The following is a 17,036-nucleotide window of genomic DNA, read 5'->3' as shown; positions in this document are numbered from 1 at the left end:
AAAGGTCAAAGACCGCATTTCCAAGCACAAATCCACAATTCGCAAACAACTGACAGCCCTCCCAGTTCCAGCACACTTTCAGGAGGCTAGACACACAGTTAGTCAATTACGCTTTCAGGTCATCGATTCAGTAGAGATCCCTAGACGAGGTGGTGACAGGGTTTTGATGCTTAAGAAATTAGAAATGCGGTGGATACACAGGCTGGATACGATTTGGCCTCGGGGACTGAATAGGGAGTATACCCCAGCAATATTCATCTAATTAATAATATTTAATATGAGGTACGGAGTCCTGTTTATAATTGTTTTTAATTGGTGTAGAAAATAAATGATTGATTTAATATATGTACTATATTTATGTTTTTAACATATCTCTATTTTTCTTTTTTCAAAGGAACATGATCTGCAGGAAATTTCCTGAGTATCGGTACCAATTTGCACATACAATGAAGTGTCTCATGGAGAGTGCTGAGTATCTTATGCCACATGGGTGCCAGATGATATCTCAGGCCTGTATAGATCAATTCCTTATAACATTTAGCTTTTGGATGTCTCAATTTTAATATCACTTTTATCACTGTGTGTTACAATGTTTTTGATACATTTTAATTGGGATACAATTTTTGTAACTGTATAATGCCATACCAACAGAAAATAATATTTTTTTTGATAATGGTTGCTATGGACTATGAATCACGGAAAATGCAATATGGACACTGTGAACTTTGACCTTGGGGGAGGGATGAGAGGCGTGACTACACCCCTCTTCCACTATAAATGTTTGGCACATGTCTACACCAATAGGCTTGATAAAGGGCCCAGTGGAGGCCCGAAACGTTGCCGTTTTGTTTATGAGATGAATAAATACTAATCACTTAATCAATTGCAACAGTTGTGCCGCAGGTCTCTTGTTTTGTGATATACATTTTTTGGGCTTTTTGGGCAGTATTGAGCCCGACACCTGAAGGCACCTGACACCAACCCGGTGATACAGACCTGTGACAGCACTCCAATTTTGGGATTTAAATATACCTGATTGGGACACGTTTATTCTAGATTAAAGCTGTATTTCAATATTTTTCTTCAATTAACCTAAGGAAATCCGAAGATTGAGCAGTCTGATTATATTTGGCTCATGTATATTATTCTACTGAGCATAAGCCACCTCCACTGGTTTCCAGATTGCACCTAGTTCACAATGCTAGCACATTTGCATTTTATTGAAATTTGAAAAATACTGCGCCAGAAATAGTTTTTCTGCACTTCCCTACAGAGATTAAAAGCACACTTGTAAAAATGTTATAAACAGATCCAAGTTTACTAAATTGTATTATACTGTATACACAGTACACATATGAAAAAAAGAATAAACCTTTCCTGATATCCATGTAATAAGCATCCATATTTTATATGCATTATCCTTAGTGCTGCATCACAGTGAACTTTAAAAATAGCAGATGTCCAGTCATGGGACATACAGTATTTGTTGCAGCTATTTTAAGAGTTGATCTACATGTCCTGGCAGATAGCTATGTAACTTACTCTTCAGAATGTCACACCTTCACCAAATATATTCTTTTCCCTGGGGAAGTTAAGTTATTTCTGCTGAGCCAGAATCTTCTTTTTCTTTATAATTTTTTTTAGAGCATATGTGTATTTTTAATCCTGCAATATTATATAATGTATCATATCATAATCTTTATCATACTCACTTAATCAAAAACTGCACTTAACCTTCCTTAAAAATAATTCTAAACATGTATATTGTAAATCATGTCTCTTTGAGACATGTCAGTGTGTGTAGTTACAAAGAGAGTACCATAGCTAAGGTCAGTCTGCCACAGCTGTTTTTATCCAGTTGTTTGCATTTTTGTGGCACCACAAATGCATCATAGGTGACTAGATTTGCATGACCATAACAACCAGAATTTACCCAGAGCCCAGCAGAATGGGATTCAATGAAATGTGTTAAGTACAGGACCCACTTGTCATTGGGACCCATGCACTCATTTCTGAAAAGCCATATGATCAGCCAAGATAGCCAGAGCAGAACTGTGGTCAGAGTCATTTATATCGACACTTTAAGATCCGTGCAGATGCATGTTATGCTTGTGGGAGCCCCCACGTTTTTCGATTTGGAAGTTTTTAGCAGTACCATTTACCTCTTGTAAACATTAAAATGTGTATTTATGATAAAGGTGAAAATATAATGTAGAAAAATCGAGCAGAGGCATTGGTAGATAAATCCATTGATAAGTCATTTTCAGTAATCCCTTTGGAAGTATTAGTATTAGGAAGGTAGTCTTCCAAAAATACAGTGTAAGCATTGGTTTTCTAGATAACAACATAATGGCTAAATAGTACTTAATTATAATGTCTTAATTAATAGAGAAAATACGTTGTCAAGCCCCTTTTCACCAAGACCTCATATGCTTATTATAATCTCTCATCTGAAACATCAATATACAGATGATTGAAAAGCAAGAGCAATGTTTTGATGCTTAGGTGGTAGCAAACATTTTCGTGTATAAAGTATGATAATTTTGCCATACAACATTTTCAATGTTTTGTTTTTGCTATACCCAGTTTTTGTGACTTGTTATTGACCATTTTTGTCTGGAGAAGTTAAAAGAAGCCATCATTGGGGTGTGCTGGATCCTGAAATATAGCAGCAGAGTGTACATTGTTTTTATGAATTTATGACATAGGATCCGTAATCCAGAAACTCTGAATTATAGGAAGGCCATCTCCCAAAGACTCAATTTTAATCAAATAATACATGTTTTAAAAAATAATGTCAATTTTTCTGTGTAATAATAAAACAGTACTTTTTACTTGATTGCAATTAAGATATAATTAATTGTTATTGAAGGGAAAACAATTCTATTTAATTAATGTTTAATTGATTTTTTAGTAGGCTTATAGAATAGTGAGCAAAATTTTGGAAATACCCTGTATCCAGAAAACCCCTATTTCTAGTTGAGTCTGTTTTTATATTAGTGGAGATATGTCTATTAAAAAGTCAGTGCCTGGGGTTGAAATGATGTGCAGCCAGGTACCTGAGAAGAGACAGAGAAATTACCTTTTTTTAATGCAAATTCTCATAACAGAATGTACAGTTTGACAAATGACCAGACTCTTCTCAGTTTATCATTTATATGAACATATTTTCATATCTGTATTGGTTTTTTAGCTTTCAATGCCATTCGTTTTATAATCAAGGAAGAGACAAAATCACCCTGTGAAAATAAAGAACAGATCCATCAGTCATTTCCATTTGTACTGAAATATCTTTTTCTTTCTACATCAGTTACTGGCATAACTAAACTCTGAGAGCTGTGTGTTTTTCTAGTTGAAATAGAAGATCCTGTCTATGTTTGGCATGAAGGATTGCCATGCCTTTTCAGACACAACTTCTAAGTCCAAGGATACTGTCTGAATTTTTTGTGGGTCTAAAGGAAATTGTGGTAAAGGGGAGAGGCATTCTTTTAAATATCTTTGAAACAAAGTTGAGAAATTTCATTAAGACATTGACTGGTTGTCAGATTTTACAGATCATTTATTTTATAATTTAATATATAATTAATATATATATATATATTTATATATATATATATATATATATATTTAGACAAATACAAGATTCCTCTGCACTCAACCCATTATCAATATATTTAAGACAGACATTTTGTGCATACTGCTACTGAAAAATGCCTTACCCTTTAAACAAAACAGGGATTGTTTGTCCATATATTGCAATATATTTAAGCTGGCCAACTACGTCAAAGTCATCCCATATCTGGCCAGTCCTATGCTCAATTTTCATTTGATTCATTAAGAATTCTATGGTTTCATTATACATTTTATAAAATATATATAATATATAAATATATATATATATATGTATATTCATCCAAGAAGTAGGTGCACACTGGGATTTAATAAATATAAAATTTAAACTTTAATTGTCATCTTTAAAAATCGGCCAACATTTGGGGGCCGATTCACTAAGGGTCGAATATCGAGGGTTAATTAACCCTCGATATTTGACTAGGAATTAAAATCCTTCGACTTCGAATATCGAAGTCGAAGGATTTAGCGCAGATAGTTTGATCGAACGATCAAAGGATAATTCCTTCGATCGAACGATTAAATCCTTTGAATCGAACGATTCGAAGGATTTAAATCCAACGATTGAAGGAATATCCTATTATCAAAAAAAGTTTGCCAAGCCTATGGGGACCTTCCCCATAGGCTAACATTGACTTCAGTAGCTTTTAGATGGCGAACTAGGGGGTCGAAGTTTTTTTTAAAGAGACAGTACTTCGACTATCGAATGGTCGAATAGTAGAACGATTTTTACTACGAATCCTTCGATTCGTAGTCGAAGGTCGAAGTAGCCCATTCGATGGTCGAAGTAGCCCAAAAAAAACTTAGAAATTCAAAGTTTTTTTACCTCGAATCCTTCACTCGAAGTTAGTGAATCGGCCCCTTGGTCTCCACTTAAGACCTTTATCAAGACCCATATATGTGTGTGTGTGTGTGTGTGTGTGTGTGTGTGTGTGTGTGTGTGTGTGTGTGTGTGTGTGTGTGTGTGTGTGTGTGTGTGTGTGTGTGTGTGTGTGTGTGTGTGTGTGTGTGTGTGTGTGTGTGTGTGTGTGTGTGTGTGTGTGTGTTGTGTGTGTGTGTGTGTGTGTGTGTGTGTGTGTGTGTGTGTGTGTGTGTGTATAATAGGGAAATTATATTGTGCCAAATATATAATTTAAAATATATAATTTATATGAATGAATTGTTCAGTTGTTCTAGTTTTGCAAAAAAAATAAGTACGGTGCGAAAGCCGATTCATTTTAGCCAGATAAAACAAATATTTGCTGGGGGCCATAACAAAGAATAGTTAGTTATGCTATTCAGTTCATTAAGTCCTTATTCTAAATACAGAGGCTAAATGTGGGGAAATGCTTTGTTTAGCTTGCATTAACACAAGAGGAATGCTAAGTAGGGCTGCTAGGCAGTAATTAATGCAAGAATGATTTACAGTGGTGGCATGAGCCTGGTTGCAATTTCAGTACCACGGACCTGGAAAAGCCAGTGTTACATGCAAGGCATTAAAACTATATAGTAAATGTATAGTATGAATTAGATTTCAGTGTTCCCAAGATTATCTATATTTGGTGGGTTATTCCTTTTAGCTCAACTTCCTCAATCTTGTGTCTTCACCACTCCTTTCCTAGTACAAGGTGGGTGTATTGGTTATCATTTTGTAAGCTCTGCTGGACAGGGGACATTTTACCTCCTTTTACTAAACATGGCTATACTTCTTTTGAAGTGGTTTGTTTTGTTAATGTTTTGTAAATACAGTGCTGTTTATACATATAGCAATATATATATACTTAAAGATATACATAAAGATATGCAAGCACTGGAGGCAACTACTTTCAAGGGTGTACAGTGGTGAATACAGTTATTTTGACTGCTCTTTCCCCAATCCGTGCCGTGTGTTAGGGGTTGGAATAGTGTGTTATCTGTAGAGAAGAGACAAGGGGTGGGGGCAGTGGCCCCAGAATTGATGTTCCATTTTGACATGTGTGCAAGAATGATCTTTTGTGAACACTTTTGAAAACAGTGCTGCACTTTAAAAACAAAAAAACAACACTGTGCACAGAAAAGTAGATGGGTCAATAAAAGAACACCAAACTAAAATAACTCCCTGCATGTTGTATTTAAAAAGCAAAAACTGTTAAAAAAATATATGCTATACATAGTGTAGAGACCTATAAGATCTATTAGGCTCCTATAGAGTTAATCCCCTTCTTTAAATTCTCTTTTCCCTTGTTATTGGGCCATGCCCTTCTAACTGGTAATGTATAACATCTTCACCTATTGGACAAAGAGTGTAATGACACTCCCCTGCCACACTGTTATATAGTGTTGTGTAGGGAGTGGCCACTTCCTCTTTGGCTCCTGGTGTCTGTGCTGCTAGGTGTTTCCCATTGAGCCTGGGATCACCAAGGCCCCAGTAAGCTATTTACCCCAAAGGGACCTGTCCTGAAGTCGGGAACCAGGCAATCCCGTGAACGAGGATTAGTTATCATTAGGGCAGATCTGTAATAGTCTCTCTAGGATAGAGATATAGCCAGATTTATGTAGTATGAGCAGTTGTATGCTCCATCGAGGAGAGTAGCAGGGAGTAGCCTCCTAAAGGCTTCTAAGGTGCCTTTAGTGTAGGGAACTCAGTGATAGGGAATTCAGTTTAGCAGAGCACTGCCTGACCCCTACTTGATCGATCCTGTTTCACATTGGTTGCTGGTCTTTGAGAATGAGATATTCTTCCTACTGTTTGACTTGAGGAGTGACATCTGTACATGCTGTATCATCATCATGCTATCCTTTCTCCTCTGTGATATGCTAACTCCTACTACATCTCCTGTGTGAGTAAACCTGTGGTCAATTGCCTTTGCATATTCTGTGCCAATAAACCATATCACTTGTTTCACTATTTAAGAACCTCCTGGCGTCCAATTAATCTATCTTTCACACTAATTAGCCTGAGGGTTGTAGTTTTACACCATCTTAAAGGGGAAGCTTCCATTTAGCGTAGTTTCACAGTGTAACCCATGCTCATACACTAACTGGACACTCTTAACCCCTAATTGGCAGAATAGGCCAAGAAAGCGTTACAATAGGTTTTTATTTTACTTTTATTTTTTACTTCCTGTACCAAGGCCCCATACACAAAAGTGAATAATGTATAAGTGAAACAAAGGACCCTCAGTGTGGAACAAATAAATTACTTGATTCATCTTTCCTAGATTTTTTAGCATTTGGAATCTTGAGATGTAGCAATATTAGAGGTTAATATACCCGGAATGTGTTGTGAGGGATTTGATAAGTCTGTATGATGCAAATGTGCACAGTAGTTTAAATTTACAACGGTCTTGACAAAAATGGTTGCATCTACAGTACATTGGTCTTACCACAACCACCTGCCCTTTTGTTTTTGTAGATTTTGCTCCTTTTTCCAGACTAAATGAAAATTATGAAACAGAGAAGTTTATTTAAGTCATGCATGGAAAATTGTTTTACCTAAAAAGTTGTTTGTTGATTTGCAGGCCCGGATTTGTGGAAAGGCCACCTAAGCCCGGGCCTAGGGTGGCAGGATTTTAGGGGGGCTGCATGCTGCCCAACCACACCCACATTGGTTCAAAAACACGTTGGAGATACAATCATTTTTTAAATTTCCTGTGTGCCAATCCCCACTGCTTCAGTCCAGATGATGAAAATATGCATGAATAAAGGGGAGGGGATGGGGGTGACCAACGGCAGTGGGCCTAGGGGCACCCACTATGTAAATCCGGCCCTGACTTTGTCGTTCTTCAAGAGAACATTTTCCAGCAGAATTTGCTGGTGCAAATCCGAATTCTTAATTCTGAAGGGTGAACTCATGAACAGTGACATTAACCAATACAATAGAGACCTTTAGTCAGGGTGAAAAAATATTCATTTCAGTTTTTGTTTTGACTGCACATATATACTGTTATCAGGTTGCAGCCAACTTCTGAGAGTGTCTCTGCCTGCCTTCCAGGGGCTGTAAAATCATGAATTTCTTGTGGATAGGCACAGGCATGTTGAACTAATGAATTCTAGCAATACTGATACATTGCTTATGCATAGCATTACTAATGTCAGCGTAGGTCACACTTTCTACTGTGGAGCCAGAGAGTCGCAGCTTCAAAGCTAATTGACTAAGATCCAGTGAGCTAATATTTTATAAAAGGGCAATTATGACTACATTTTTTGAATTCCAGTTTACAGTAACTTCCAGCAAAGCGTGGTGTTTTGTAAAAGAGCTGATTTGCATACATTTTTGCTATAGTTTTATGTCTGTCGAGTAATAAAAATAAACTTCAGTGCCAGCATTAAATGAAAACATGACATCTATTCACTGAAGCTGGGAGAGACAAATCAAATTCACGGCATTCATTTCTCGTTAGCAGGTTGTGCAGTCACTCCCTAGACTAAATTAACACTGCCTTGTAATATACATTGTGAAGTCTGTTTACTTACACCAGTGGTCTCCAACCAGTAGCTCGTGAGCATGTTGCTCTCCAACCCCTTGGATTTTGCTCCCAGTGGCCTCAAAGCAGGTGCTTATTTTTGAATTCCAGGCTTGGAGGCAAGTTTTGGTTGTATAAAAACCACGTTTACTGCCAAACAGAGCCTCAATGTAGGTTGACAATCCACACAGGGGCTACTAAATGGCCAATCACAGCCCTTATTTGGTACCCCAGGAACATTTTTAATGCTAGTGTTGCTCCCCAACTCCTTTTACTTCTGAATCTTGCTCATGGGTTCTTACACTGTAAAAATTTGTAGTAGCCAGTTGCAGCATTAAACACCTTTGAGGAGTTGACTTTTGTATAAGGATAGTTGTATAAGGATATTAATTACTTCATTGGTTGTTTTTGTACTGGTGCAAAGGCTCCCTGAGTTCATAAATGATCTTCAGTCAAATATTATATTCATATAATAGCACCCTCCTACAGATTCATTTGGAATAAATGGAGGTCTTAAAATAATTTAACAAACAAGGGCTACAGAATAAAAATAAGATCAGAGGGCACTTTTCACAAGAGCTTACAATCTAAAGCAGTTTTTATTGATTTAAGTTTGTATAGTAGATTTTACCTCTGTACAGGAATGTTTGCTATTTAGAAGCTTTGCTTAGCTATCAATGCAGTGTGCAAAGTGCAAAAAAAAGGCATAATCTGGCATATTTGGTTGCACTTTTCCTACTACATGGGGCATTGCCTCTGCACCCCGAAACAGACCTGCAGCTTGATTTAAATGGGGCTCGCTATAGGCAGTGCTTAAAAGAGGTGGGTGGGGGGAGGCATGTAGGCGCCCATCCCCTACTGTCATACAGACACCTAAGGTACGGAGGAGCTGGAGGTGCAGCCCACATAGGGGCCCTGTCCTTACCACTTGCCAGGGGAGAATTGCCTGATGCAGTAATGACCACTGTAAGCAAATTTGTTTTCATTACTGTAGAGACCACATTCGCCTTTAGATCCCTTTAAATAAACAGAGTTATAAGCATTCATTTTCACTTCCCTTTTTCTTTATTCTTCTGTTTTTAGCTTCCTTCTGGCTTTCAAAATGAACAGCAGAAAAAAAAACGGAGAGCTCCACCACCGCCAGCTACCCAGATGCCAAATGATAAGAATGAGGAAAAAGAGGAAAACCGAGAAAGCTCTACAGGTGAGTATTAAGAACCTTGCAACTTGAGATTTGCAAACAAGCATGGTATGATATGTCATATGATTGCAGTTTAAGGTTTTCCTAACTGCATGCTTAATTGAAGGGCATTGATTTATTTAGTGATGCTGACACAGTTCCTTTATTAACAAGATTCTAAATGAATGTTTTAAGTAATGTTTATGTATACATGTATGTAAGAATTTTCTGTAATAATTTCAGTTTCAAAAATATGTTCTAAGCAACTGAGTGTCACGACCGGCACCCAATACCAGAACAAGTGCCAAGTACCCTGGTCTCGGCTCGGCTTCACCAGTAGTGTGACCACCGTTGGGCTTCGGGAGGAGCCCTCAGCTTACATGGGTGGCACCTGGACTTAACGAGGGGTACAAGGCGTGATGTTTTGGCTGGCAAAGGGGCACGGCTGGTAGTAGAGTCTTTTGGGCCGAAGGTCACAGTACAAGAGGATTAGGCAGAAGGATGGTCAGACAGGCTGGGTCGAGGCAGGCGGATATCAGAATCGTCAAACAGGCAAAGGGTCAAACAGGGTGATCAAACAAATGATTAAGCAGAAGAGTTGTCGTAGGCAGGCAAAGGTCAGGATACAGATTGTCGGATTGTCAGGAAGCAGGCAGGGTCAAACACGGATAATCAGATCAGAATTTCAAAGACAGACGCACAAGGCTCAGGAAAACTACTAGAAGTAAGTTCTATCACAGGCAAAAGCTGGAAGCCCGTTCAGCCTATTTATACACTTTGAATTTGGCGCCATTGCGCGCTGGCATCATCACGCCAGCGCACCTGCGCCTTTAAGGAACACGGAGGTGCGCGCGCCCTTAGAAAAGCAAGATGGCCCCGGCGCCGGACCATGCGGCAGGCGTCCCCGCCACACAGGTATTTTTATTACACCGTGAGATTGTTAAACAGGAGGTAACAATAACATTTTATTATTCTTTAGGCCTAGTGCAATGATCCTCAACCAGTGGCTCTTGAGCAACATGTTGCTGTCCAACCCCTTGGATGTTACATAGTTACATAGTTAGTTAGTTAAATTGGGTTGAAAAAAGAAAAAAGTTTAATCCTCCAAATGAAAACCCAGCATCCATACACACACCCCTCCCTACTTTCACATAAATTCTATATACCCATACCTATACTAACTATAGAGCTTAGTATCACAATAGCTTTTGATATTATGTCTGTCCAAAAAATCATCCAAGCCATTCTTAAAGGCATTAACTGAATCAGCCATCACAATATCACCTGGCAGTGCATTCCACAACCTCACTGTCCTGACTTTGAAGAACCCCCTACGTTGCTTCAAATGAAAGTTATTTTCTTCTAGTCTAAAAGGGTGGCCTCTGGTAAGGTGATCCAGTTTGTGGGTAAAAAGGTCCACTTTCAAGTGTCTATAATGTCCTCTAATGTACTTGTAAAGTGTAATCATGTCCCCTCACAAGCGCCTTTTTTCCAGAGAAAACAACCCCAACCTTGACAGTCTACCCTCATAATTTAAGTCTTCCATCCCTCTTACCAATTTAGTTGCACTTCTCTGCACTCTCTGCAGCTCATTTATATCCGTCTGGAGTCCAAAACTGCACTGCATACTCCAGATGAGGCCTCACCAGGGACCTATAAAGAGGCATACAGTAATTATGTTTTCATCCCTTGAGTTAATGCCCTTTTTTATGCAAGACAGAACTTTATTTGCTTTAGTAGCCACAGAATGACACTGCCCAGAATTAGACAACTTATCTACATAAAACCCCTAGATTCTTCTCATTTAAGGAAACTCTCAACACACTGCCATTTAGTTTATAACTTGCATTTATATTATTTTTGCCAAAGTGCATAACCTTGCATTTATCAACATTGGACCTCATTTTCCAGTTTGCTGCCCAGTTTTCCAACTTAGACAGATTACTCTGCAAAGTGGCAGCATCCTGCATAGATCCTATAGTTCTGCACAATTTAGTATCATCTGCAAAAATAGAAACAGTACTTTCAATGCCCACCTCCAGGTCTTTAATAAACAAGTTGAAAAGCAAGGGACCTAGTACAGAGCCCTGCAGTACTCCACTAACAACACTGGTCCAATTAGAAAATGTTCCATTTACCACCACTCTTTGTAGTCTATATTTTAGCCAGTTCTCTATCCAGGTACAAATACTATGTTCCAGGCCAACATTCCTTAATTTAACCAGTAACCTTTTGTGTGGCACTGTATCAAATGCTTTAGCAAAGTCTAAGTAAATTACATCCACTGCCATCCCAGAATCGAGGTCCCTACTTACCTTCTCATAAAAAGAAATTAAGTTAGTCTGGCAAGATCTATTACGCATAAAACCATGCTGGCACCGACTCATAGGGGTAAATTTATCAAAGTGTGAAGTTCCGCCACTAGAGTGAAATTTCGCAGCTCTCAATTCATTTCTATGGGATTTTGAAAGGCGTATTTATCAATGGGTGAAAGTGAAAGTTCACCCTTTAATAAATACGCCTATAAAAATCCCATCGAAATTAATGGAGAGTGGCGGAATTTCACTCTAGTGGCGGAACTTCACTATTAACTTCACTCTTTGATAAATATACCCCCTAGTATTGTGATTTTATATGAAGTCCAGTATCTTATATTACTTTATTAACACGTCGGAAAGCTCTACTATCACTGACATCAGACTAACTGGCCTATAGTTTTGGGGCTGAGAACGGGATCCCTTTTTGAATAGTGGCACCACATTAGCAATTCGCCAGTCTCTCGGCACTATGCCAGACCTCAATGAATCCTGAAATATTAAGTAAAGAGGTTTGGCAATCACAGAGGTTAGCTCGCTAAGTACCCTGGGATGAATACCATCTGGCCCCAGACCATAGTTCATCTTAACATGTTCTAGTCTCTTTTGAATTTCCTCATGTGTGAACCATGCATCATTAGGTGTATTACTAGAATTGGGACTATTAAGAAGGAAACATTCATTTACTGGTTCCTCATTTGTGTAGATAGATAAAAAATATTCAGATTCTGCACTTTTATTTCGTTTTCATCAACCAGCTGACCCCCCTCTGATAGTAAAGGTCCCACCCTTTCCTGCTTCATTTTTTACTATTAACATATTTAAAAAATAATTTTTTTACTGCTTGCTGCAATATCCTTTTCCATATCTATTTTAGTTTGCCGTATAGCTTCTTTGCATGATTTATTGGCCTCCTTGTACCTTATTTTGCCCCCAGTGGTCTCAAAGCAGGTGCTTATTTTTGAATCCCAGGCTTGGAGGCAAGTTTTAATTGCATAACAACCAGGTGTTCTGCCAAACAGAGTTCCCGTAGGCTGCCAGTCCACATGGGGGTCACCAAATAGCCAATCACAGGCTTTATTTGGCACCACAGGGCCTCTTTTTCATAATATTGTTACCCCCAAACTCTTTTTGAATGTGGCTCGCAGGTAAAAAAGGTTGGGGATCCCTGGCCTAATGGGTCAGTCGGGTCCTACGTCCCTCGCTGCCCCCTGATCTCGTCCCACCCAGCCTCACAGCAACCGTGCTGGTAAGGGAAGGGCCCAGTGGGGGGCTGTGGCTAGGGGCCTCAAAGGGGGTAGAGACAAAGGGGAGGGGGTTGCATGGGGCTTGGGTGGAGAAGGTAGATGCATGGTGCCCGTTGTGCCTCTAGTCTGACATTGTTCCCAACTCTGGGCTTTGCTAACTTATAGATTTTTCTATTCATGTTTGAATAACTAAAACCATTTACAACATTTTATTGATAACTTCTGTTCCAGGACACATGCCACCCAGTTTTAGATAATACTTGGTAACAGTACAATATCAAGTAAAAATATATTTAGCTATTAATTTAATGGCTTATAGAATCAAATCAATAATATTCAGAATTATAGAAAGAATTTGGTTTAGTATCTCATTGATTTTGAGAGTAGGTGGCATCAGAATCTTGTCCTCTTTATACCCCCACCCACCTTGTTTGTTTGTTCTGCACCACTGAGATCTGGATGTCCAGGAGATTCACACAACTGTGAAATTCTCCCACATATTCTATTCCAATGTACTGGAATGAACAAGAAAGTACAGATGTGTCAGGGTGGCATACCCTAAAATTGTGGCTCCCTAGGCCAAGCCTTGTGGCATTTTTACCAATTCAAACCTGTCTGCCAGAGCTGCAATCAAGCTAATATCTGCCATGAGGGAAGGCAAGCATCTTGTCTCAGGGGGTATCATAAATCAGCCTGTGCTCATGTGGTAAGCTTAAACAGAACTTTTTTTTAATAGAAGTTAGACTTTTTCCACTACAAGATAACCATATCTCCAATCATGTCTGCAGCAGGAGGTCGAGATCCTGGAAAAGGATGGGAAGTGCGGGGCAACCAAACAGCTCAAAAAAACCCTGGCTGCAATGTTGAAGACAGCTTTGCAGGGTCTTATCTTGTGTTCCCTGCATTCTATCCCACCAATACCTGCTGCTTCCACCCACACCTGTGGGTTCCACACTTCTTCCCCCCCAGTGCACCACTGATCCATGTCTTAAGCTTACTATACACATACCAGCAATAAAATACATTATTGGTATATATAGTTTATTGGTATCTATATGTCAGGGAGCCGGGAGCTCCCTCCAGGGAGGTAGTCAGGATCGAGGAGGAAGCCCTCTTGAGGGAGCAGGGTCGCTGTGTCCAAAGGGTTAATCCAAAGAGTAGTCAGAATCCAGGCAAGAGTTCACGGGCAGGCAGATAACAGCAAAGTCCAAAGTCCAGGCAAAGGGTCAAGATAATAATCAGGAACAAGATTAGCAATAGTAGCTCACAGGGAACCCAGGATACACTTAGGGAAAGTATTCCTATACTTGGGCGCCATTCTGGCGTCTAGGTCGCGTTTTTATTTTGAATTTGGCGCCTTTGTGACGTCACCGACGTCCTGACGCTGGCGTCAATGCGCTGGCGTGCTTGCGCCGGCGCCGCCATTTTGGGAGCGACGTTGGAAAGGGATAGACGCGCCGCCCGGAGCTCCTGGAACTGCTCCGGGCAGCGTTCGTGATAGTACCCCCCCACGGGGGGCCACTGGACCACCAAGACTGGGCTTCTGGGGAAACTTAGAGTGGAAATCCCTCACCAGACGAGGAGCGTGCACACCAGAGTGTCCTTCCCAGGAGCATTCTTCAGGGCCAAAGCCCTTCCACTTGATGAGGTACTGGAGAGACTCCCTGGAAATTCTGGAGTCAAGGATCTTTTCCACCTCATATTCTTGTTGACCATCCACAGAGATAGTAGGAGGAGGAGACTGGTTCACAGAAAAGCGGTTGGAGGTAGCGGGTTTCACCAAAGAGACATGAAACATGTTGGGAATTCGCATCTCAGGGGGAAGCTGAAGTCTGACAGCCACAGGATTGATCACCTCCGAGATGGAGAATGGACCCACAAACTTTGGACCCAACTTAGGAGATGGCACCTTCAAGCGAATGTTCCTGGAAGACAGACTTTATCACCAACCTTGTAGGGAGGAGAGGGTCTACGTCTACGATCTGCAAACGTCTTATGAACCAGAGCGCTCTTCTCCAAGTTCGACTTGGTTGCAGCCCAAATAGCAGACATGTGGGCTGCATGGTCATCAGCAGCCGGGACGTCAGACAACACAAAGTCCTGGGGGAAGGCTTGAGGATGCTGACCATACACCGACATGAACGGAGACCTTCCAGTGGAAGTGTGGCAGGCATTGTTATGAGCGAATTCCGCCCACGGGAGGAGATCAGACCAATCATCTTGGTAAAGGGACACATGGTTCCTCAAGAACTGCTCCAGGGCTTGGTTCACACATTCAGCTGCCCCATTAGTCTGAGGATGATAAGCGGAGGAAAACTGGAGAGTAATACCCAGAACTTTGCACAGGGAACGCCAAAATTTAGCTGTAAACTGGGAACCTCTGTCAGAGACAACTTCCACAGGAAAACCATGCAGACGGAAAATATACTGCATGAAGAGCTGAGACAACTCCACAGCAGAGGGAAGCTTCCGCAGGGGAATGAAATGGGCCATCTTGCTAAAGCGGACAATCACAACCCAGATCACAGTGTTTCCACTAGAGGGGGGAAGTTCAACAATGAAGTCCATTGCTAAATGAGTCCATGGACGAGAGGGAATAGGCAATGGTAGTAATAACCCACTGGGGCGAGAATGGCTAGGTTTGGATGTGGCACAAACGGTACAGGCAGCAACAAAGTCTTTGACATCTTTACGAATAGTCGGCCACCAAACTAAACGTCTAAGGAGTTCAAGAGTTTTTTCAGGACCAGGGTGTCCTGCTTGCTTGGAGCAGTGGGTTTATTGAAGAATAGGAAGTCGTAACTCTGAGGGAACAGAAGCCATCCCAATAAGGGTATCCGGAGGAGCAGAAGACTGTCCAGCCAAGATTTGTTCGGCAAATTGGGGAAACAGAGATGCAATAATCTTGGTGGGGGGAATAATAGGTTCAAGTCTTTCTGGTAGACAATCACCAGGAGTGAAACTTCTGGAGAGCGCATCGGCCTTCCGATTCTTGGAGCCAGGACGATAGGTCAGAACAAAGTTAAAGCGGCAGAAGAACAGGGCCCACCTGGCCTAACGAGGATTCAGTCTCTTGAGAGAATGTATGAACTCCAAGTTCTTATGATCAGTATAAATCGTGACCGGAATTGAAGAACCCTCTAGGAGGTGACACCACTCTTCGAGAGCAAGCTTGACTGCCAGAAGTTCTCGATTCCCTACATCGTAATTCTGTTCTGCAGGAGAAAACTTTCTGGAGAAAAAGGCACAGGGGTGCAATTTCCCATCGGCAGAATGTCTCTGGGATAGAATAGCCCCAGCACCTACTTCAGATGCATCCACCTCAATGCAAAAGGGTAACTTAGGATCCGGATGACGGAGGACTGGGGCAGAAGAAAATGCGTCCTTTAGGGACTGAAAAGCTTCTACAGCAACTGGAGGCCAGGACCTGGGATTACCCCCTTTTCGGATGAGAGTAAGGATAGGTGCAATACGGGATGAGAACCCCCTGATGAATTGCCGGTAGTAGTTGGCAAATCCGATGAACCTTTGAATAGCCTTGGTGCTCAAGGGAAGGGGCCACTCTTGGATTGCTGACACCTTAACGGGATCCATCTCGAAACCTTCTGGGGAGATGATATAACCCAAGAAAGGAATCTTAGACACCTCAAAGACACATTTCTCCAACTTGGCGAAGAGAGAGTTCTTCCTCAAACGAGAGAGTACTTCTTTCACCTGGGAGCGATGAGATACAAGGTCTTTCGAGAAGATCAGGATGTCATCCAGGTACACGACCACAGACTTTCCCAAGAGATCCTGGAAGATGTCATTCACGAGCTCTTGAAAGACAGCGGGGGCATTACAGAGGCCAAAGGGCATCACGAGATATTCATAGTGCCCATCCCGAGTGTTGAATGCCGTCTTCCATTCGTCCCTGTCACGGATGCGGATGAGGTTGTACGCCCCACGGAGATCTAATTTAGTGAAAATCTTAGCCCCTTTCAATTGGTCAAAGAGTTCAGCAATCAGAGGCAAGGGGTACCGGTTTTTAACAGTGATCTTATTAAGGCCCCGGTAGTCAATGCAAGGACGTAGGCCTCCATCCTTCTTTTCCACGAAGAAGAAACCTGTAGAGGGGCGGATAAACCCCCTCTGGAGATTTTCCTGAATATAGTCTTTCATAGTGGAAGTCTCAGCCGGAGAAAGAGGATAGGTGCGACCCCTAGGGGGCATGGTTCCTGGCAGGAGATAGATAGGACAA

General features: G+C 41.0%; 1 protein-coding gene across 1 annotated transcript in view; it reads left to right on the top strand.

Moving 5' to 3' along the window:
- Nucleotides 1-17,036, top strand: part of LOC108719704 (protein cordon-bleu) — a 191,311-nt gene that overhangs the window by 77,603 nt on the left and 96,672 nt on the right. The window contains exon 4 of the mRNA XM_041567681.1: nucleotides 9,138-9,258. Within this exon, the coding sequence (XP_041423615.1) occupies nucleotides 9,138-9,258 (121 nt within the window). The remainder of the gene's footprint in view (nucleotides 1-9,137; nucleotides 9,259-17,036) is intronic.

This window comes from Xenopus laevis, chromosome 6S (assembly GCF_017654675.1).
Source record: "Xenopus laevis strain J_2021 chromosome 6S, Xenopus_laevis_v10.1, whole genome shotgun sequence".
NCBI classification, from domain to species: domain Eukaryota; kingdom Metazoa; phylum Chordata; class Amphibia; order Anura; family Pipidae; genus Xenopus; species Xenopus laevis.
Note: the sequence above shows the minus strand (reverse complement) of the source record. Positions and strands in the feature narration are given on the sequence as shown.